The 24,211-nt window shown below is 45.8% G+C and overlaps 1 protein-coding gene across 1 annotated transcript; it reads left to right on the top strand.

Moving 5' to 3' along the window:
* The first annotated feature begins 11,732 nt into the window (after positions 1–11,732).
* LOC120030182 (fibrinogen beta chain-like) lies at positions 11,733–22,648 on the top strand. The gene is made up of 10 exons (XM_038975527.1): positions 11,733–11,869; positions 14,906–15,109; positions 15,836–16,019; positions 17,143–17,239; positions 17,575–17,699; positions 18,124–18,243; positions 18,436–18,558; positions 18,730–18,857; positions 20,879–21,036; positions 21,465–22,648. The coding sequence occupies exons 1-10, from the start codon at positions 11,795–11,797 to the stop codon at positions 21,694–21,696; spliced, it is 1,446 nt and encodes a 481-aa protein (XP_038831455.1). The 5' UTR covers positions 11,733–11,794; the 3' UTR covers positions 21,697–22,648.
* Positions 22,649–24,211: the final 1,563 nt, after the last annotated feature.

Raw genomic sequence — 24,211 nt, 5'->3', positions numbered from 1 at the left:
GAATGAGACCTTTGGACCTTTACGTTGACTACCGTCAGAGCCGATGTTTCTAGCCGCATCCATAACGCGCTGCTTGTCGGTGAAGTTGTGGAACTTTATAACCACTGGCCGTGGGCGCTGGTTGGGACCGGGTATCGGTGCTTGAGAGCGATGGGCTCTGTCCAGCTTCGGGTATCGGTGCTTGGGAGCGATGGGCTCTGTCCAGCTTCGGGTATCGGTGCTTGGGAGCGATGGGCTCTGTCCAGCTTCGGGTATCGGTGCTTGAGAGCGATGGGCTCTGTCCAGCTTCGGGTATCGGTGCTTGAGAGCGATGGGCTCTGTCCAGCTTCGGGTATCGGTGCTTGAGAGCGATGGGCTCTGTCCAGCTTCGGGTATCGGTGCTTGAGAGCGATGGGCTCTGTCCAGCTTCGGGTATCGGTGCTTGAGAGCGATTGGCTCTGTCCAGCTTCACACGACCAGCCTTAGTGTCCATTTGTAGGTAGCCAGGCATCCATTCCCTTTTACGTGACCCTTCCGGATTTTCCCACAACACGGATATTGCATCTGCGTCCTCGATTATCCAAGTCGTCAATGTGCTCCGCCATTTCACGCACCTGTTTCTCACATTTCGCGCACCTGTATCTCACATTTCACGCACCTGTATCTCACATTTCGCGCACCTGTTTCTCACATTTCACGCACCTGTTTCTCACATTTCACGCACCTGTTTCTCACATTTCACGCACCTGTTTCTCACATTTCGCACACCTGTTTCTCACATTTCGCACACCTGTTTCTCACATTTCACACACCTGTATCTCAAGTGCTTTTAACTTAGTGTCCATAGATGAAACTTCAGCAGTAGCACTTCTTCCTTCCACCTCATCCACATGTTTGACAACCCACTGTAGTTCAGCTGAATGGCCTGCTATTGCGTCCAAGACCGTTACCATCTTAACATGGATCCCTTTAGTAATGTTATCCGTCATCCTTTGAATCACCAGGTCCATTGTGCTTAGATCTGCAATGGGGTTAGCTTCGCTAACAATAGCTAGCTCCTCCTGCACATCTACGGGGATGGTGGTTTTGGGCGAGTTCTTAGTTCTGTCGGGCATGTTGTGGGAAATTTTGAGAAAATAGCCGTCAAGACTCATTCTAGGATAACTTATTTAGCAGATCCTACCACTTTTTTTCAAGCTAGGGGATTAATGTAAAAATATACATTTACGAATGCTACGGGAGCTCGCTGAAACAGTGTTCTCTACGGCGCCATCATGTCCCCCGCATTGCTGCTTTTAACGTATAGTCTGGCGAAGAGGCAGGAGTCTCAGGGAGCACAACTTAACATTTAAACAAAATTAACTTCATGACAGGTTAAACATGTCTTTTGAACCTTCAGTATCCTAATTATACTCCGTCATTTCGCAGGTAAACATTTACAAGAAGTTAAGCACAATGAGTTATGTCCTGGAAGTGGAATGAAGTATTAAGGATGCAGGATGCAGTCACCACAGAATTGCATTGCTGCTTTTAACGTATAGTCTGGCGAAGAGGCAGGAGTCTCAGGGAGCACACCGAGGGCAAGCTCCTTACACATAATGCATTGTTCCAGCGCTGTTCCCCTGATGACGAAACACAACCGAAATATTCAGCTGTACACAGACAACAGTAGGAAAGTCTACATGAGAGATTAAATAGTTAAATGAACAAGGAATAAGTTTAATTTGATGACTGGATCAGTAATGATACTGGGCTTACTGTACCTCCGAAGTTGATATGAATACAAGTCTCTCTTTAAACCGGGGGGGAGGGGGTTGACACCAGGTCAATACCAGTTTAAACCAGGGGGGGGAGGGGGTTGACACCAGGTCAATACCAGTTTAAACCAGGGGGGGGGGGGGGTTGACACCAGGTCAATACCAGTTTAAACCAGGGGGGGGGGGGGGGGGGGGTTGACACCAAGTCAATACCAGTTTAAACCAGGGGGGGGAGGGGGTTGACACCAGGTCAATACCAGTTTAAACCAGGGGGGGGGGGGGGGGGGGGGTTGACACCAGGTCAATACCAGTTTAAACCAGGGGGGGAGAAGGGGGGGGTTGACACCAAGTCAATACCAGTTTAAACCAGGGGGGGGGGGAGGGGGTTGACACCAGGTCAATACCAGTTTAAACCAGGGGGGGGGGGGGGGGGTTGTCACCAAGTCAATACCAGTTTAAACCAGGGGCGGGGGGGAGGGGGTTGACACCAACTCAATACCAGTTTAAACCAGGGGGGGTTGACACCAAGTCAATACCAGTTTAAACCAGGGGGGGGGGGGGTTGACACCAAGTCAATACCAGTTTAAACCAGGGGGGGGGGGGGTTGACACCAGGTCAATACCAGTTTAAACCAGGGGGGGGGGGGGGTTGACACCAGGTCAATACCAGTTTAAACCAGGGGGGGGGGGGGGTTGACACCAAGTCAATACCAGTTTAAACCAGGGGGGGGGGGGGTTGACACCAAGTCAATACCAGTTTAAACCAGGGGGGGGGGGGGGGGGGGGTCATAAGAACAATACTTTGAATAGAGTCATGACATCATCTTGGAATTTATTCTCTTTAGAATGACAATAATAATATTTTGATGGACTTCATAAAGATACATGCTCCTGCTACACTTCCAACTGTAATATGACACTACAATATCGTACCCTCCACCGTAACAAGGATTTTGTGTATCAGTCATTCGATATCAAGTCTGATGAGCACATAGATATTTCTGTCAATCTGTCAATGTCATTGGTGTGAAAATAGTGCATCTTCAAGGGCCCTCCACTAGGGGGCAATACCACCCCAATTTCTGTAACTACAGCAGAATGTTGTCTGCCTTGAAGAATGACGCAGGCTGCTAATAGACATTAACGAATTGGAGGTGGGAACACTGTGGTGACATGGAGAAATTACAAGTAGATGTTAGATGTTCTCACAGCACAAGGGGGGGAAGGGAAATGATAGGCTTTAAGGACTTTTGTTTATGATGCATGCCGCCAGTCAGGCAGAGAGAGAGACAGAGAGAGGGGGGGGGGGGGGTTAAGGGGCGGTTGGGAACGAGAGAGAAAGATACAGGGGGGGTGGGAGACAGAGAGGGGGGTTGGGAAGAGAGAAAGAGAGAGAGACGGGGTGGCAGAGAAAGGGGGTGGGAGAGAGAGAAAGACAGGGGGTGGGGGAGAGAGAGAGAGAGAGAGAGAGAGAGAGAGAGAGAGAGAGAGAGAGAGAGAGAGAGAGAGAGAGAGAGAGACACAAACACACCCCACAGAGCCCCAGCACAATTAGACCCAACCAAATCATGAGAAAACAAAAAGATAATTACTTGACACATTGGAAAGAATTAACAAAAAAACAGAGCACACTAGAATGCTATTTGGCCCTAAACAGAGGGTACACAGTGGCAGAATACATTGCCAAAGCAAGTGAGGTAGATAATATACAAAAGTGAAGTAAACAATAAAAATTATCAGTAAACATTACACATACAGAAGTTTCAAAACAATAAAGACATTACAAATGTCATATTATATATATATATATACAGTGTTGTAACAATGTACAAATGGTTAAAGTACACAATAGAAAATAAATAAGCATAAATATGGGTTGTATTTACAATGGTGTTTGTTCTTCACTGGTTGCCCTTTTCTTGTGGCAACAGAGCAGAATTAGGCCGATACCCACTAATTATCAAAATCCAGAAAAGAGCCGTTAAATTCTACAACCACCTAAAAGGAAGCGATTCCCAAACCTTCCATAACAATGCCATCACCTACAGAGAGATGAACCTGGAGAAGAGTCTCCTAAGCAAGCTGGTCCTAGGGCTCTGTTCACAAACACAAACACACCCCACAGAGCCCCAGGACAACAGCACAATTAGACCCAACCAAATCATGAGAAAACAAAAAGATAATTACTTGACACATTGGAAAGAATTAACAAAAAAACAGAGCAAACTAGAATGCTATTTGGCCCTAAACAGAGAGTACACAGTGGCAGAATACCTGACCACTGTGACTGACCCAAACTTAAGGAAAGCTTTGACTATGTACAGACTCAGTGAGCATAGCCTTGCTATTGAGAAAGGCCGCCGTAGGCAGACATGGCTCTCAAGAGAAGACAGGCTATGTGCACACTGCCCACAAAATGAGGTGGAAACTGAGCTGCACTTCCTAACCTCCTGCCCAATGTATGACCATATTAGAGAGACATATTTGTCAGGACCCGGTGAGAGAAAGTCACTAATAGTTGGCAGAACCCAGAAGATGAGGCAGACTCAGCAGTACTAGAGATAATGATTTAATAAAAGGACAAGATCTTCAGGCAAAGAATATAAATCCACCACGTCCAAAATAAAGCCAAGAGGCACAAAATGGATATCCTCCAAAATACAAAGAAACTCCACAAAGTGGTAAAAACAGCAGGGAAAACAAACCTCAAAAGACTACTCAAAAATACACAAGAACTAAACCAGAGAACCTCTGGAAAATCCAATAAGAGAACTATATGTTTCACACAAAAAGGCTTGGGCTGGGGCTGGGTGCTAACATACAAACACTGAGCAAAGAACTGAGGAACACACAGAGTTTAAATACTAACAAGGGAACGACACACAGGTGCAAACAATAAAAGAGCAAGGAAAAAAACAAAAGGTTCAAAAAAGGTGCAATGGGGACATCTAGTGACAAAAACCAGAACAGTCCTGGCCAAAACCTGACAATATTTCCCTCAGATTACACAGATCCACAAAGAATTTGAAAACAAATCCAATTTTGATAAACTCCCATATCTACTGAGAGAAATTCCACAATGTGCCATCACAGCAGCAAGATTTGTGACCTGTTGCCACAAGAAAAGGGCAACCAGTGAAGAACAAACACCATTGTAAATACAACCCATATTTATGCTTATTTATTTTAACTTGGGTGCTTTAACCATTTGTACATTGTTACAACACTGTATATATATAATATAACATTTGTAATGTCTTTATTGTTTTGAAACTTCTGTATGTGTAATGTTTACTGTTAATTTGTATTGTTTATTTCACTTTTGTATAATATCTACCACACTTGCTTTGGCAATGTTAACACATGTTTCCCATGCCAATAAAGCCCCTTGAATTGAATTGAGAGAGAGAGAGAGAGAGAGAGAGAGAGAGAGAGAGAGAGAGAGAGAGAGAGAGAGAGAGAGAGAGAGAGAGAGAGAGAGAGAGAGAGAGAGAGAGAGACAGAGAGAGACAGAGAGAGACAGACAGACAGAGACAGACAGAGACAGACAGAGACAGACAGAGACAAAGAGACAGACAGAGACAAAGAGACAGACAGAGACAAAGAGACAGACAGAGACAAAGAGACAGACAGAGACAGACAGAGACAAAGAGACAGACAGAGACAAAGAGACAGACAGAGACAAAGAGACAGACAGAGACAAAGAGACAGACAGAGACAGAGAGAGACAGAGACAGAGAGAGACAGAGACAGAGAGAGAGACAAAGAGAGAGACAGAGACAGAGAGAGACAGAGACAGAGAGAGACAGAGAGAGAGAGAGAGAGAGAGAGAGAGAGAGACAGAGAGAGAGAGAGAGAGACAGAGAGAGAGAGAGAGAGAGACAGAGAGAGAGAGAACAAACTCTTGTTTAATGTTCTATTAATGATTTCTAAAGTTGCATAGTGGTTGTTGTTGTAATATCTGCTAAATAATGTATTACTTTGATGACATTTTATTGACAGAATGACCGCTATGACCAAATCCAACTGCAGTCTTACAACACAAGTCCAAACAACGGGGTTCCTTCTTGCATACAGAAAAAGTGTGAGCCAACTATACATGAGCAGTGCAGGGGTGTATTCATTAGTAGGCAGTCGAGGGGTGTATTCATTAGTAGGCAGTCCAGGGGTGTATTCATTAGTGGGCAGTCCAGGGGTGTATTCATTAGTAGGCAGTCCAGGGGTGTATTCATTAGTAGGCAGTCCAGGGGTGTATTCATTAGTAGGCAGTCGAGGGGTGTATTCATTAGTAGGCAGTCCAGGGGTGTATTAATTAGTAGGCAGTCCAGGGGTGTATTCATTAGTGAGCAGTCCAGGGGTGTATTCATTAGTAGGCAGTCGAGGGGTGTATTCATTAGTAGGCAGTCCAGGGGTGTATTCATTAGTAGGCAGTCCAGGGGTGTATTCATTAGTGGGCAGTCAAGGGGTGTATTCATTAGTAGGCAGTCCAGGGGTGTATTCATTAGTAGGCAGTCCAGGGGTGTATTCATTAGTGGGCAGTCCAGGGGTGTATTCATTAGTAGGCAGTCCAGGGGTGTATTCATTAGTAGGCAGTCCAGGGGTGTATTCATTAGTAGGCAGTCCAGGGGTGTATTCATTAGTAGGCAGTCCGGGGGTGTATTCATTAGTAGGCAGTCCAGGGGTGTATTCATTAGTGGGCAGTCCAGGGGTGTATTCATTAGTAGGCAGTCCAGGGGTGTATTCATTAGTGGGCAGTCCAGGGGTGTATTCATTAGTCCAGGGGTGTATTCATTAGTAGGCAGTCCAGGGGTGTATTCATTAGTAGGCAGTCCAGGCGTGTATTCATTAGTGGGCAGTCCAGGGGTGTATTCATTAGTAGGCAGTCCGGGGGTGTATTCATTAGTAGGCAGTCCAGGGGTGTATTCATTAGTAGGCAGTCCGGGGGTGTATTCATTAGTAGGCAATCCAGGGGTGTATTCATTAGTAGGCAGTCCGGGGGTGTATTCATTAGTAGGCAGTCCAGGGGTGTATTCATTAGTAGGCAGTCCGGGGGTGTATTCATTAGTAGGCAGTCCAGGGGTGTATTCATTAGTAGGCAGTCCGGGGGTGTATTCATTAGTAGGCAGTCCATGGGTGTATTCATTAGTAGGCAGTCCGGGGGTGTATTCATTAGTAGGCAGTCCAGGGGTGTATTCATTAGTAGGCAGTTCAGGGGTGTATTCATTAGTGGGAAGTCCAGGGGTGTATTCATTAGTAGGCAGTCCAGGGGTGTATTCATTAGTAGGCAGTCCAGGGGTGTATTCATTAGTAGGCAGTCCAGGGGTGTATTCATTAGTAGGCAGTCCAGGGGTGTATTCATTAGTAGGCAGTCCAGGGGTGTATTCATTAGTAGGCAGTTCAGGGGTGTATTCATTAGTGGGAAGTCCAGGGGTGTATTCATTAGTAGGCAGTCCAGGGGTGTATTCATTAGTAGGCAGTCCAGGGGTGTATTCATTAGTAGGCAGTCCAGGGGTGTATTCATTAGTAGGCAGTCCAGGGGTGTATTCATTAGTGGACAGTCCAGGGGTGTATTCATTAGTAGGCAGTCCAGGGGTGTATTCATTAGTAGGCAGTCCAGGGGTGTATTCATTAGTAGGCAGTCCAGGGGTGTATTCATTAGTAGGCAGTTCAGGGGTGTATTCATTAATGGGCAGTCCAGGTGTGTATTCATTAGTAGGCAGTCCAGGGGTGTATTCATTAGTGGGCAGTCCAGGGGTGTATTCATTAGTGGGCAGTCCAGGGGTGTATTCATTAGTAGGCAGTCCAGGGGTGTATTCATTAGTAGGCAGTCCAGGGGTGTATTCATTAGTGGGCAGTCCAGGGGTGTATTCATTAGTAGGCAGTCCAGGGGTGTATTCATTAGTGAGCAGTCCAGGGGTGTATTCATTAGTGTCCAGTCCAGGTGTGTATTCTTTAGTAGGCAGTCCAGGGGTGTATTCATTAGTAGGCAGTCCAGGGGTGTATTCATTAGTAGGCAGTCCAGGGGTGTATTCATTAGTGGGCAGTCCAGGGGTGTATTCATTAGTGGGCAGTCCAGGGGTGTATTCATTAGTAGGCAGTCCAGGGGTGTATTCATTAGTAGGCAGTCCGGGGGTGTATTCATTAGTGGGCAGTCCAGGGGTGTATTCATTCGTGGGCAGTCCAGGGGTGTATTCATTAGTAGGCAGTCCAGGGGTGTATTCATTAGTAGGCAGTCCAGGGGTGTATTCATTAGTAGGCAGTCCAGGGGTGTATTCATTAGTGGGCAGTCCAGGGGTGTATTCATTAGTAGGCAGTCCAGGGGTGTATTCATTAGTAGGCAGTCCATGGGTGTATTCATTAGTAGGCAGTCCGGGGGTGTATTCATTAGTAGGCAGTCCAGGGGTGTATTCATTAGTAGGCAGTCCAAGGGTGTATTCATTAGTAGGCAGTCCAGGGGTGTATTCATTAGTAGGCAGTCCAGGGGTGTATTCATTAGTAGGCAGTCCAGGGGTGTATTCGTTAGTAGGCAGTCCAGGGGTGTATTCATTACTGCACACCGTAGAAATCCATAACAAAACGCTTCTCAACGGACAACATTTTGGGGAAAACACGAGAGTTCCTTATTGTACAAATATCCGATTTCACCCTGTTGCTTCCGTTTGGTTCCTAATGAATACACCTCAGACTCGGGCTGAATGTCCTCCATGGATCCAGCAGTCCAGAGTGTGTGTTTGGTTTTCAGTGGTGGAGGTATGGCCCCATCTATGTAAACACTATGGTCAAACAAACAACATGTTCTGTCAACTGGGTGACACAGTACTAACTCAGCTACCAGGAAATGATGATGACGACGATGATGTGTTTACATGTTGTGCAATATGTATGCATGCTAACTATGAGACACATCAACACAAACTTGTTTGCTTGTCCGTAACCTACTTTATCTTTAGGCCAAAGTTCTGCTCTGGCTTGGCCCGTAGGGTACTCTGGAGGCTAAACAAAACACACACCTGTTTAGGCGAGGTGCTGGCTATAGCGGAGGGGAACACTTGAAAAAGGAAAATGAGAGCCGCACACTCTAGGAGCTCAGATGCAATGATTTGATACCCTGCTAACCGACGTTCCACCGAGGTGAAGACAGCTTGTCTCTCGTAATGTTGGATGCATCATTATTCAATTATTGCTCCTGAGCTCCTAGAGTGTGCCATTCTAAAGTTCTGATCCAGGTTGACCCATAGAGTGCCATTCTAAAGTTCTGATCCAGGTTGACCAATAGAGTGCCATTCTAAAGTTCTGATCCAGGTTGACCAATAGAGTGTCATTCTAAAGTTCTGATCCAGGTTGACCAATAGAGTACCATTCTAAAGTTCTGATCCAGGTTGACCCATAGAGTGCCATTCTAAAGTTCTGATCCAGGTTGACCAATAGAGTGACATTCTAAAGTTCTGATCCAGGTTGACCAATAGAGTACCATTCTAAAGTTCTGATCCAGGTTGACCCATAGAGTGACATTCTAAAGTTCTGATCCAGGTTGACCAATAGAGTGCCATTCTAAAGATCTGATCCAGGTTGACCAATAGTGCCATTCTAAAGTTCTGATCCAGGTTGACCAATAGAGTGCCATTCTAAAGTTCTGATCCAGGTTGACCAATAGGGTGCCATTCTAAAGTTCTGATCCAGGTTGACCAAAAGAGTGCCATTCTAAAGTTCTGATCCAGGTTGACCCATAGAGTGTCATTCTAAAGTTCTGATCCAGGTTGACCAATAGAGTGTCATTCTAAAGTTCTGATCCAGGTTGACCAATAGAGTGTCATTCTAAAGTTCTGATCCAGGTTGACCAATAGAGTGTCATTCTAAAGTTCTGATCCAGGTTGACCAATAGAGTGTCATTCTAAAGTTCTGATCCAGGTTGACCAATAGAGTGTCATTCTAAAGTTCTGATCCAGGTTGACCAATAGAGTGTCATTCTAAAGTTCTGATCCAGGTTGACCAATAGAGTGCCATTCTAAAGTTCTAATCCGGGTTGACCCATAGAGTGCCATTCTAAAGTTCTGATCCAGGTTGACCAATAGAGTGCCATTCTAAAGTTCTGATCCAGGTTGACCAATAGAGTGCCATTCTAAAGTTCTGATCCAGGTTGACCAATAGAGTGCCATTCTAAAGTTCTAATCCGGGTTGACCCATAGAGTGCCATTCTGAAGTTCTGATCCAGGTTGACCAATAGAGTGCCATTCTAAAGTTCTGATCCAGGTTGACCAATAGAGTGCCATTCTGAAGTTCTGATCCAGGTTGACCAATAGAGTGCCATTCTGAAGTTCTGATCCAGGTTGACCAATAGAGTGCCATTCTAAAGTTCTGATCCAGGTTGACCAATAGAGTGCCATTCTGAAGTTCTGATCTGGGATAACCTATACACATTACTAGCCCCTGATTCAAGGTCAGGTTAACCTTCAACCTCCATAGTGGTTAAGATTAAACCTGAGGGAGGGAACATTCCTAGATCTGTGGTTAGAGGGGGGATGTTTATTTTTGTCCCCTTTTGTACTTGAACTGTATACACATCATTAAAGCACTAGACATAATATGGCATGTAACATTTCTTCATTATTCTGGATCTTTTGTGTAATATTTACTGTTCACTTTTTTGTTGTTTATTTCACCTTTTTTTTATTATCTATTTCATTTGTAAACATATGTAAACATCTGTATGTAAACATCTGTATGTAAACATCTGTATGTAAACATCTGTATGTAAACATATGTTTCCCATCCCAATAAAGATCTTTGAATTGAATTGAATTGAGAGAGAGAGAGAGAGAGAGAGAGAGAGAGAGAGAGAGAGAGAGAGAGAGAGAGAGAGAGAGAGAGAGAGAGAGAGAGGGAGACAGAGAGAGACAGAGAGAGGCAGAGAGAGAGAGAGAGAGAGAGAGAGAGAGAGAGAGAGAGAGAGAGGGAGACAGAGAGACAGAGAGACAGAGAGAGGCAGAGAGGGAGAGAGAGAGAGAGAGAGAGAGAGAGAGAGAGAGAGAGAGAGAGAGAGAGAGAGAGAGAGAGAGAGAGACAGAGAGAGGAATGAATATTATATAGAATATAGAATGCTATTTGGCCCTAAACAGAGAGTACACAGTGGCAGAATACCTGACCACTGTGACTGACCCAAACTTAAGGAAAGCTTTGACTATGTACAGACTCAGTGAGCATAGCCTTGCTATTGAGAAAGGCCGCCGTAGGCAGACATGGCTCTCAAGAGAAGACAGGCTATGTGCACACTGCCCACAAAATGAGGTGGAAACTGAGCTGCACTTCCTAACCTCCTGCCCAATGTATGACCATATTAGAGAGACATATTTCCCTCAGATTACACAGATCCACAAAGAATTTGAGAACAAATCCAATTTTGATAAACTCCTAAATATCTACTGGGAGAAATTCCACAGTGTGCCATCACAGCAGCAAGATTTGTGACCTGTTGCCACAAGAAAAGGGCAACCAGTGAAGAACAAACACCATTGTAAATACAACCCATATTTATGCTTATTTATTTTAACTTGTGTGCTTTAACCATTTGTACATTGTTACAACACTGTATATATATAATATAACATTTGTAATGTCTTTATTGTTTTGAAACTTCTGTATGTGTAATGTTTACTGTTAATTTGTATTGTTTATTTCACTTTTGTATAATATCTACCTCACTTGCTTTGGCAATGTTAACACGTTTCCCATGCCAATAAAGCCCCTTGAATTGAATTGAATTGAGAGGCAGAGAGAGAGAGAGAGAGAGAGAGAGAGAGAGAGAGACAGACAGAGAGAGAGACAGAGAGAGACAGAGAGAGGCAGAGAGAGAGAGAGAGAGAGAGAGAGAGAGAGAGAGAGAGAGAGAGAGAGAGAGAGAGAGAGAGAGAGAGAGAGAGAGAGAGAGAGAGAGAGAGAGAGGGGCGGAGAGGGAGGTTCTTCCAGCTTGGGACAGGTATAAATATGACTGTGTCCTCCACTGAAATCAGTTCACCTTCTAAGGCAGAAACGTTCTTTGAGACACTACTATCTAACGCCAACATGAAGTGGCTACTGCTGCTCTGCCTGTGTTTCTATGCTGTCCATTGTCAAGCCGATTATGACGAATATGACCTGGTAATGTATATACTATATACTGTATGTATAAATCATAGGAAAATCATGTTTTTGACTTCACTGGTCCTTTAACTCATAGATGTTAATGCGGGACTTCGAGCATTTCTGAACAGGTTCCGACTTACATTTTGGTGTAGAACGCGCTCTGTGAACTCCGTGGTAATGCTAGGACTCACCATCTGTCCGCTCTCCGTTTCCACTCTCTCAGTGGAGCAGACCGGACCTGAAGTGTCAGGTTTCAGACCCCCACAAATGTATAGGGAGTGACATGTCACATTTTCTGGCCTATAGACAGGTTAGCTGACAACGCCATGAAAACGATGCGCGTTATTCAAAAGGGGCAGAAGGCCGTGTTTTCTTATGATTCTGGATGGCCAGGTAGCCAGCAAAAATCCCAAGGAACTCCCATGTGGGCAATCGTAGGTGGCTCGTTTCAGCTAGTTTTATTTTGTTCTTGATACCACGTCTTGTTTTGACTGATGTCAAGTCTACGCTAATATGGCTAAAATTCGCTAGCTAGCTAACCAACAACAGCAACGATGTATTTGAGAGACAAGTGCTAATTCTGCAACTGTATTTATGTTTTCAATAAACATTGGAGGTGAAATATAGTTTACAGGTTGTCAACAATCTAAGCCAACCCTGTCTGTTTTGCCCCGTAGTTGCGTACGCGTCGGTTTTGTTGCTAAACAACCAACCCTGTCTGTTTTGCCCCGTAGTTACGTACGCGTCGGTTTTGTTGCTAAACAACCAACCCGTCTATCCAGACAAATAATAAATGATCTCTTCCTCTGAGCGACTGAGACGGCAAAATAAAAGACGACAGTCAAGCTAGTCCAGCCGTTGTATTTTCATTTCACTGTGATATTCTCAGCTAGATTTAGAGCTCTTCCACATGAACAAATACTAAATAATTTCATAGGATTGAGAAAAAAAAGACCAGTTTCTCTTGGTCACAGACGTGAGAAATCACTTCATGTTTGAGTTTGTAATGAGTCTGTACACACGTTAATGGAGTTTTTTGCGCCGCTCAGCGGGAGTTCAGGAGAACATTCTCTGTCGACAGTTAAAAATGAAACGGTGCCAATATTGTACTGTCACTAAGTACGATCAGATTTACTTTACAGTTTATAATTTCATTGGTACTATATTTAGAAAGCCTTTCAGTCATTTCAAGCCCTTATTCACCTACTTTTGTTGAATAAGAATAAAAGTATACATTATTTTTCATAGCATTTGTATTATGTACTTGAGTGGAAACAGTTTTTTATTTTGATAATCGTTTGTAGACATTAAATGCACTTTGCATTATGTTGAATGCTGTAATAACACAGAATATTTTGTTTTATAAAAGTCCCATGATGGTAGTGACTGCCCATTACTGCTTATCACTTATTTATAATCCTCAGTTATTCACATAAAACTAAATATTTGTTTTATTTGATTACTTTATTATTTGATGCAGAAAGAGCTGACAATCACTATTTTATAGTAGTTCTTCAAAGTAAATAGGGGCTGCAGCGTAGCCTAGTGGTTATAGCATTGGGCCAGTAACTGAGAGGTTGCTGGATTGAATCCCCGAGCTGACAAGGTAAAAATATGTTGTTCTGCCTCCAGAACTACTCAGTTAACCCGCTGTTCCTAGGCCGTCATTGTAATTAAGAATGTGTTCTTAACTGACTTGCCTAAACGTTAAAAAATATGACTGCTCAATACCAGCTATCAATAAATACACTGATCATGTATTTTCAGGCTGGCAGGCAACTGCTCTCTGTCTTTCCTTCTTCCTTGTCTGCTCCGCACAGACCGGACAAGTTTAAACGGGCGTACAATGGATTATGGTCATTGTAGTTAATTACAACGTTTTCTGTTGACGTTGAATAGTTGGAAACTACAACTCCCTACTACATAGGCTTCATCTGATTTATCTCAACAGAAACTGCACAGTGAACTCACAGAAAGAAAAAGGAAAAAACGAAATGGAATTCGGAATAGTTGAACAGTTGTTTAAAAAAATGAAAAATAACTGACATTTCGGTTAATCGCTCAGCACTAAGCCCTTTCTAAAAATATGCAACTTTATCAGAAAAAAAAATATTACGTTCTGGGATGTGTATTTACATTTTTCCCTGTCATTCAACTGGTTTAACCCGACACCTAGCAACCTCGTCAAGAGGTTTGGATCTCTTGGCGTAACGGCTAAGGTTGACAGTCGCTGAACCCGGGTTTGACTCCTGATCGGGACTAAAATACTATATATTTACTATATGTTATTAGTATATAAATGAAATATGCAATTTATTAGTATTATAAGAGTTAAAATTGGAGTTGATGGTCATTGATTACTGTCTTTCAATAGTGTGTCCATCAATAGTGTGTCTTTCAATTGTGTGTCTTTTGAATAGTGAGTCTTTTGAATAGTGAGTCTTTTGAATAGTGAGTCTTTTGAATAGTGAGTCTTTTGAATAGTGAGTCTTTTGAATAGTGAGTCTTTCAATTGTGTGTCTTTCCAATAGTGTGTCTTTTCAATAGTGTGTCTTTTCAATAGTGTGTCTTTCAATAGTGTGTCTTTCAATAGTGTGTCTTTGAATAGTGTGTCTTTTGAATAGTGTGTCCATCAATAGTGTGTCCATCAATAGTGTGTCCATCAATAGTGTGTCCATCAATAGTGTGTCTTTTGAATAGTGTGTCCATCAATAGTGTGTCTTTTGAATAGTGTGTCCATCAATAGTGTGTCTTTTGAATAGTGAGTCTTTTGAATAGTGTGTCTTTTGAATAGTGAGTCTTTTGAATAGTGTCTCTTTTGAATAGTGTCTCTTTTGAATAGTGTCTCTTTTGAATAGTGTGTGTCTTTCAATAGTGTGTGTCTTTCAATAGTGTGTCATTTGGGGATTAATTCAACCCTCAGTGTTCCTTAGTCTTTACACTGAATCTCTCTGCAACAGTGCCCAGGGCAAACACCATTTATTTTCTCGCTCTCTCTCTCCCTCACTCTCTATCTCTATCTCTCTCTCATTCTCTCCCTTCCCCCCTCAGCCCGAAAGCGCAGCAAACCCTCGCGGCCACCGTCCCTTGTCCAGAGGGAGTGAGACCTACACCCCCGCCCGTAACAACCCACCTCCCGTCAGCGGCGGCAGCCAATACCGTGGGCGACCCACGGCGGCTCCCGCCAGAGGCATGGCACAGGAGAAGGATGAGCAACCGGAGGCTGGGGGGTGTACACATGCCTCAGAACAAATGGTGAGGAGTAAGGCTGTCTGTGTGTGTGTGTGTGTATGTGTGTGTTTGTGTTTGTGTGCATGTGTGTGTGTCCAATGCATCATTCTATCATTCATCAATACCAAATCAGTTAATTTTTGTTGTTGTGAAATTATATTTTATTTATGTTTTCAAACAATATATACACATATTCAGACAATATCAAATAAATTACAATTGATCACATCAATTACATTAGACTTTATCAAGAGGCTGGATTAGTCTTCCTCCTCAGACCCTAGAGAGTGTTGCGTCTAGTTAATGTCTTCCTCCTTAGACCCTAGAGAGTGTTGTATCTAGTTAATAGTTAGGGGGTGTTGTGTTTTACAGGCTGTGGAGACAACACATTCTTAGCATTAGCATCTACCATCTCTGCCATAGAGATCTTATGGTTACAGCAGTATCACTTCCTTAGCATTAGCATCTACCATCTCTGCCATAAGGATCCTATGTTCAAAGCGGAAACACTACCTTAACATTAGCATCTACCATCTCTGCCATAGAGATCTTATGGTTACAGCGGTAACACCTCTTTAGTATTAGCATCTACCATCTCTGCCATAATGATCCTATGCTTACAGCGGTAACACTTCCTTAGCATTAGCATCTACCATCTCTGCCATAATGATCCTATGCTTACAGCGGTAACACTTCCTTAGCATTAGCATCTATATTATCCTGTGTGTCCGTCCTCCTCCGGCTCTACAGGGGGTGCTGTGTCCTACCGGCTGTGAGCTGAAGACAGCCATGCTGAAACAAGAGAGGAACGTGAAAGATGAAGTGAAGAAGATGCAGAAAGATGTTGACGACCTGTCGAGATCCTCGAACACCATTTATAACTACGTAGACGGCATGTCCTCAGCGCTGAGAGAGAGACAACTAGTCAGCAATGGTACAATACGCACACACACACACACACACACACACACACACACACACACACACACACACACACACACACACACACACACACACACACACACTTTAATATGGACATGTCCTCCGTACTGAGAGAGAGACACAGCTAGTCAGCAATGGTAAGGCCTAGCTAGATATGTTATTTACATACAATGACCCAAGACAAGTAAACATGTACAGTGGACAGTGTCCCGACGTTCACACAGTGGACAGTGTCCCGACGTTCACACAGTGGACAGTGTCCCGACGTTCACACAGTGGACAGTGTCCCGACGTTCACACAGTGGACAGTGTCCCGACGTTCACACAGTGGACAGTGTCCCGACGTTCACACAGTGGACAGTGTCCCGACGTTCACACAGTGGACAGTGTCCCGACGTTCACACAGTCGACAGTGTCCCAACATTCACACGTATTATGTATCTCAGAAATGGTCAGTCCAGACTCAGCTCTGGCCAATAACTAAACATATACACTACCTTATACCTTATACAGTGCTGTCATATGTTAGCCAAGTATACTAAGCATGCTCTCCTCTCTTCTCTCTATCTCCTCCGAACTCCCCCCCTCTCCCTGTTGCTCTCCCCGTACCCCATACCTCCCTCCCCCCTCTCTCCCCCATCTCATCTCCCTTTCCCCCTCCCTTCCCCCTCTCTCCCCCTCTCATCTCCCTTTCCCCCTCCCCCCTCTCTCCCCCATCTCATCTCCCTCCCCCCCTCTCTCCCCCATCTCATCTCCCTTTCCCCCTCTCTCCCCCATCTCATCTCCCTTTCCCCCTCCCTTCCCCCTCTCTCCCCCTCTCATCTCCCTTTCCCCCTCCCCCCTCTCTCCCCCATCTCATCTCCCTTTCCCCCTCTCTCCCCCATCTCATCTCCCTTTCCCCCTCCCTTCCCCCTCTCTCCCCCTCTCATCTCCCTTTCCCCCTCCCCCCTCTCTCCCCCTCTCATCTCCCTCCCCCCCTCTCTCCCCCTCTCATCTCCCTCCCCCCCTCTCTCCCCCATCTCATCTCCCTTTCCCCCTCTCTCCCCCATCTCATCTCCCTTTCCCCCTCCCTTCCCCCTCTCTCCCCCATCTCATCTCCCTTTCCCCCTCTATAGAGAATGGTGACCTGGTGAGTCAGTACACGGACAGTCTGGAGTCCCAGCATGCCTTTGCAAAGGAGGCTATAGACACAGTCTTCCCCTCTAACATTAGGTTTGTGTTTGTTTGTGTTTGTGTGTGTGTGTGTGTGTGTGTGTGTGTCGGAAGGGCAAGGTACAGCTATTAGCATCTTCAAGACATCACTGAAAACATCTACTCATTTCCATGGAGATCCTATGGTCACAGCTGAAACAGTTCCTTAGCGTTAGCATCTACTCACTGCCATAGAGATCCTATGGTCACAGCTGAAACACTTCCTTAGCGTTAGCATCTACTCACTGCCATAGAGATCCTACGGTCACTGCTGAAACACTTCCTTAGCGTTAGCGTCTGTATTGAACCAGGGGTTCATTCATTAGTGGCATAACAAAGTCTTCTTCTTCCGTCAGGATTCTTCAAGGGGTCCTTGAGAAGATCCGGTTGAAGATTCAGAGAGTGGAGAAGGCCATCCTGGCCCAGAGGGAAGAATGCAAGGAGCCGTGCACTGTCTCCTGCCCCATACCTGTTGTCTCTGGTGAGGATGCGGACAGTGGGGTGGGTGGTTCTGTGGGTGGATGGTTCTGTGGGTCAGGGTGGTTGGTTCTGTGGGTCAGGGGTGGGTGGGTGGTTCTGTGGGTGGGGGTGGGTGGTTCTGTGGGTCAGGGGTGGGTGGGTGGTTCTGTGGGTGGGTGGTTCTGTGGGTCAGGTGGTTGGTTCTGTGGGTGGGTGGTTCTGTGGGTTGGGTGGTTGGTTCTGTGGGTCGGGATGGTTGGTTCTGTGGGTCGGGTGGGTGGTTCTGTGGGTGGTAGTGGTTGGTTCTGTGTGTGGAAACGTAGCTTACAGTAGGTCAGTCTGACTCATGCTCTCATGATGAGGTGACCCTGCCTGCCACTTCAAAATCACTGTCACCCAATAGGGAATTCTCTAAACTTATCCCCCCCCCCTCCCTCCCTCCCCAGGTAAGGAGTGTGAGGACATCTTCAGGAAAGGAGGAAGGGATTCTGGGATGTATCTGGTCCAGCCTGACTCCTTCTACCAGCCCTACAAGGTCTACTGTGACCAGACCACACAGAAAGGAGGTCGGTGCTTTGTCTACTTCTCTCTCTCTCTCACTCCAGCCGTGCTTGTGTATATGTCTAGTACTTTTAAATGCGTGAGGGGGCGTGAAAAAGTGCACACTTTTTTGAGAAGGGAAGAGAATCGGATAGAATGTTCTATCCATGTATCCTTTATTTGATCTGTTTAATATCTCTTTCTCCCCCCCCCCCCAGGCTGGACCACTATTCAGAACAGGAAGGATGGGTCTGTAGACTTTGGCCGGCGTTGGGACAACTACCGCAGCGGTTTCGGGAATATCGCCTTCGACGTCGGAAAGGGACATTGCAACACTCCAGGTGAGAGAAAAGAAATAGGCTACAAGTGTGAATATACTACAATGGAAACATACAATTGAATTTAAATTCAGTCAGTTTTAGGAGGTAAACTCCAAATTCAAATGTTTTCTCAATATAAAATGTAAAGTCATGATGTCACTTACCGTGTGTTTCTCCTGTGTCACGTGACAGGGGAGTACTGGCTGGGTAACGACCGCATCAGTCAGCTGACCAAGCAGGGACCCACTGAGGTCCTCATGGAGATGGAGGATTGGTCTGGCAACAAGGTCCACGCCCAGTACAGAAAGTTTACCATACAGGTAACACAGCCACGCCCAGTACAGAAAGTTTACCATACAGGTAACAAAGCCACGCCCAGTACAGAAAGTTTACCATACAGGTAACACAGCCACGCCCAGTACAGAAAGTTTACCATACAGGTAACACAGCCACGCCCAGTACAGAAAGTTTACCATACAGGTAACACAGCCACGCCCAGTACAGAAAGTTTACCATACAGGTAACAAAGCCACGCCCAGTACCAACAGTTTACCATACAGGTAACACAGCCACGCCCAGTACCAACAGTTTACCATACAGGTAACAAAGCCACGCCCAGTACCAACAGTTTACCATACAGGTAACACAGCCACGCCCAGTACCAACAGTTTACCATACAGGTAACAAAGCCACGCCCAGTACCAACAGTTTACCATACAGGTAACACAGCCACGCCCAGTACCAACAGTTTACCATACAGGTAACACAGCCACGCCCAGTACCAACAGTTTACCATACAGGTAACACAGCCACGCCCAGTACAGAAAGTTTACCATACAGGTAACAAAGCCACGCCCAGTACCAACAGTTTACCATACAGGTAACACAGCCACGCCCAGTATAGAAAGTTTACCATACAGGTAACAAAGCCACGCCCAGTACCAACAGTTTACCATACAGGTAACAAAGCCACGCCCAGTATAGAAAGTTTACCATACAGGTAACACAGCCACGCCCAGTACCAACAGTTTACCATACAGGTAACACAGCCACGCCCAGTATAGAAAGTTTACCATACAGGTAACAAAGCCACGCCCAGTACCAACAGTTTACCATACAGGTAACACAGCCACGCCCAGTATAGAAAGTTTACCATACAGGTAACACAGCCACGCCCAGTACCAACAGTTTACCATACAGGTAACACAGCCACGCCCAGTACCAACAGTTTACCATACAGGTAACACAGCCACGCACCGTAACCAACAGTTTACCACACAGGTAATAGTACCTTTACTATACAAGGAATAGACAGACAGCCAGACAGACAGACAGACAGTTTACCATACATCTACACTTTCCAAATAAATATTTCCCAAGCGGCCAGCAGAATAGATCCCCAAACGGCCAGCAGAATAGATCCCCAAACGGCCAGCAGAATAGATCCCCAATCCGCCAGCAGAATAGATCCCACAAACGGCCAGCAGAATAGATCCCCAAACGGCCAGCAGAATAGATCCCCAAACGGCCAGCAGAATAGATCCCCAATCCGCCAGCAGAATAGATCCCACAAACGGCCAGCAGAATAGATCCCCAAACGGCCAGCAGAATAGATCCCCAAGCGGCCAGCAGAATAGATCCCCAAGCGGCCAGCAGAATAGATCCCCAAGCGGCCAGCAGAATAGATCCCCAAGCGGCCAGCAGAATAGATCCCCAAGCGGCCAGCAGAATAGATCCCCAAACGGCCAGCAGCATCATGGCATTCTAGAACTCCGAACTCAGGGGTCTGGAGTTGGGTTACTGGAAAGTACTTTGCACAGAAAATGTTGTGAAATGTGAATAATGATAATTAAAATCCTGATTAATTGGGGGGCCTCCCGAGTGGCGCAGGCTGTGTTGCAGCTGGCCGCGACCGTGAGACCCATGAGACGGCCCAGCGTTGTCCGGGTTAGGAGAGGGTTTAGCCAGCCGCTCTAGCTACTCCATGAGACGGCCCAGCGTCGTCCGGGTTAGGAGAGGGTTTAGCCAGCCGCTCTAGCTACTCCATGAGACGGGCCGGGCGCATGCACGCTGACTACGGTCGCCGGTTGTACAGTGTTCCCTCCAAACATTTTGGTGCGGCTGGCTTCCAGGTTAATAAGCGAGCAGTGTGTCAAGAAGCAGTGCGGCTTGGCAGGGTCGTGTTTCGGAGGAGGCATGGCTCTCGACCTTCGCCTCTGAGTCCGGTATGATGGGACAAGACTGTAACTACCAATTGGATGTCACGAAATTGGGGAGAAAAATGTATTTCTTTTTTTTTTAAGTATGAAAAAATCCTGATTGATTTATTAATGTATTGCAGGGCGAAACGTCCAACTACATATTGGCGATCGATGGGTATTCAGGAACGGCCGGTAACGTGATGCTGGACGGAGCTACAGGGCTGTATGGAGAGAACCGGACCATGACCATCCACAATGGAATGATGTTCAGCACCTACGACAGAGACAACGATAACTGGTATGAGATGATGCTGGATGAGGAGGGCGGGGGGGGGCTGTATGTCTGCTAGTTATTTTCCAATTAAAACCTAGACAACCAGGTGAGGGGAGGTCCTAACTAATCAATTAAGACCTAGACAACCAGGTGAGGGGAGGTCCTAACTAATCAATTAAGACCTAGACAACCAGGTGAGGTGGGTTCCTAGCTAATCAATGAAGACCTAGACAATCAGGTGAGAGGAGGTCCTAACTAATCAATGAAGACCTAGACAATCAGGTGAGGGGATGTCCTAAGTAATCCTTGACCTTAGTTGATCAATCAAGTACGGGGAGGTTTGAAAACCCGCAGACACACAGCTCTCCAAGAATTACATTTGGTTTAGGGATTTTTGTTCAGTCAATCAAAACATCTCTCTCTGTGTCTGTCCCCCCCCCCCCCTCTAACAGGACTCCAGGTGATCCGTCCAAGCAGTGCTCCCGTGAGGACGGCGGTGGCTGGTGGTACAACAGGTGTCACTCAGCCAATCCAAACGGCCGTTACTACTGGGGCGGGGCTTACACGCGGTACATGGCAAAACACGGGACGGATGACGGCATGGTGTGGATGAACTGGAAGGGATCCTGGTACTCTCTCAAAGCCATCTGCATGAAGATCAGGCCCTACTTCGCCTCGCGGTAGACACACAGACACACACATGGACACACACACACGGGGGGACACACACAGACACACATCGAGAGACACAGGAAGTGACTTTTAGTTGAATCAGGTGTGTCAAAAAACAAAAGTTTACACCCCTTTCGGGACCCAGGACCAGGAGGGTTCAACTCTGACCCTACGAGGTCCGTAGCCTGCTGATTTTCTGTTCTACCTGATCATGAACTGCACCCACCTGGTAGTCCCAGGTCTAAATCAGCCCCTGATTAGAGGGGAATCACCCACCTGGTAGTCCCAGGTCTAAATCAGCCCCTGATTAGAGGGGAATCACCCACCTGGTAGTCCCAGGTCTAAATCAGCCCCTGATTAGAGGGGAATCACCCACCTGGTAGTCCCAGGTCTAAATCAGCCCCTGATTAGAGGGGAATCACCCACCTGGTAGTCCCAGGTCTAAATCAGCCCCTGATTAGAGGGGAATAATGAAAACAAGCCACTGGCTCGGAGGCTGTACATGTTCATACTGTATGTGAGAGCCAACAGAGAGCAGCACTCAGTTTCCCCCCTCAATGTGTCATAATCTGATCTAAATCTCAAACACTAAAGGAAACGTATAATGACTTCAGTAGGGCTTTTCTAAGAGACACTACAGAGGAACAAATGGTGCCTGACGCGAGAGAAAAACAGATTAAAGGATGTTGTTTCAAACCTGAACCTGATGTCTTATTTTTTTAAATAAAGTTAAACAGAGAAAAGTCAAGTAAAAATAGAAGTTTAAAAGAAGATTTAAAAAAACATGTTTTTGTCGCTGTGTGTCCCTGTGTGATGTGATGTGTGTGTGCTTTGGGACAGGTGTATGTATATATATATATATATATATATATATATATATATATATATATATATATATATATATATATACTTGAACAGAGGACTGTCCCTTACGTTACTCAATAAAAACATATTGTGGAACTTATTTCATGTTTTCTCGTCATCATTGTATCAACCCACAGCCATCAGATCATTACCTGGAATGTGAATGGGATGAAGTGTCCTGTAAAATGATATACAGCTGTACATATAGAAGAGAGAGAGAGAGAGAGAGAGAGAGGAGAAGAGAGAGAGAGGAGAAGAGAGAGAGGAGAAGAGAGAGAAAGGAGAAGAGAGACAGTTATGGCGTAGTGCGTGTCAGAATACTTTAGCTTGAACTTTAATGTGCATTTTTAACATTTTACGAAGAAAAAAAACACGTTACACACAGAAGATAGTCTATTTAAATAAAAATGGTCCCTTTCAGAGACAGTTGTTACCCTGTCCTCAGGTCAGTTGTAACCCTGTCCTCAGGTCAGTTGTAACCCTGTCCTCAGGTCAGTTGTAACCCTGTCCTCAGGTCAGTTGTAACCATGTCCTCAGGTCAGTTGTAACCCTGTCCTCAGGTCAGTTGTAACCCTGTCCTCAGGTCAGTTGTAACCCTGTCCCCAGGTCAGTTGTAACCCTGTCCTCAGGTCAGTTGTAACCATGTCCTCAGGTCAGTTGTAACCCTGTCCTCAGGTCAGTTGTAACCCTGTCCTCAGGTCAGTTGTAACCCTGTCCTCAGGTCAGTTGTAACCCTGTCCCTAGGTCAGTTGTAACCCTGTCCTCATGTCAGTTGTAACCCTGTCCCCAGGTCAGTTGTAACCCTGTCCCCGGGTCAGTTGTAACCATGTCCCCAGGTCAGTTGTAACCCTGTCCTCATGTCAGTTGTAACCCTGTCCTCATGTCAGTTGTAACCCTGTCCCCAGGTCAGTTGTAACCCTGTCCCCAGGTCAGTTGTAACCCTGTCCCCGGGTCAGTTGTAACCCTGTCCCCAGGTCAGTTGTAACCCTGTCCCCAGGCCAGTTGTAACCCTGTCCCCAGGTCAGTTGTAACCCTGTCCTCAGGTCAGTTGTAACCCTGTCCTCAGGTCAGTTGTAACCATGTCCTCATGTCAGTTGTAACCCTGTTCCCAGGTCAGTTGTAACCCTGTCCCCAGGTCAGTTGTAACCCTGTCCCCAGGTCAGTTGTAACCATGTCCCCAGGTCAGTTGTAACCATGTCCCCAGGTCAGTTGTAACCATGTCCTCAGGTCAGTTGTAACCATGTCCCCAGGTCAGTTGTAACCATGTCCCCAGGTCAGTTGTAACCATGTCCCCAGGTCAGTTGTAACCATGTCCTCAGGTCAGTTGTAACCCTGTCCTCAGGTCAGTTGTAACCCTGTCCTCAGGTCAGTTGTAACCCTGTCCTCAGGTCAGTTGTAACCCTGTCCCTAGGTCAGTTGTAACCCTGTCCTCATGGCAGTTGTAACCCTGTCCCCAGGTCAGTTGTAACCCTGTCCCCGGGTCAGTTGTAACCATGTCCCCAGGTCAGTTGTAACCCTGTCCTCATGTCAGTTGTAACCCTGTCCTCATGTCAGTTGTAACCCTGTCCCCAGGTCAGTTGTAACCCTGTCCCCAGGTCAGTTGTAACCCTGTCCCCGGGTCAGTTGTAACCCTGTCCCCAGGTCAGTTGTAACCCTGTCCCCA

This window comes from Salvelinus namaycush, chromosome 36 (assembly GCF_016432855.1).
Source record: "Salvelinus namaycush isolate Seneca chromosome 36, SaNama_1.0, whole genome shotgun sequence".
In the NCBI taxonomy this organism is placed as follows: Eukaryota; Metazoa; Chordata; class Actinopteri; order Salmoniformes; family Salmonidae; genus Salvelinus; species Salvelinus namaycush.
This window is presented reverse-complemented; position numbering and strand designations above follow the sequence as displayed.

Coding starts and splice junctions, on each gene's coding strand:
- LOC120030182 (XM_038975527.1), top strand. CDS start 11,795: ATGAAGTGGCTACTGCTGCTCTGCCTGTGTTTCTATGCTGTCCATTGT. Junction 18,559..18,729: donor GGGACATTGCAACACTCCAG/GTGAGAGAAAAG, acceptor GTCACGTGACAG/GGGAGTACTGGCTGGGTAAC. Junction 18,858..20,878: donor ACAGAAAGTTTACCATACAG/GTAACACAGCCA, acceptor AATGTATTGCAG/GGCGAAACGTCCAACTACAT.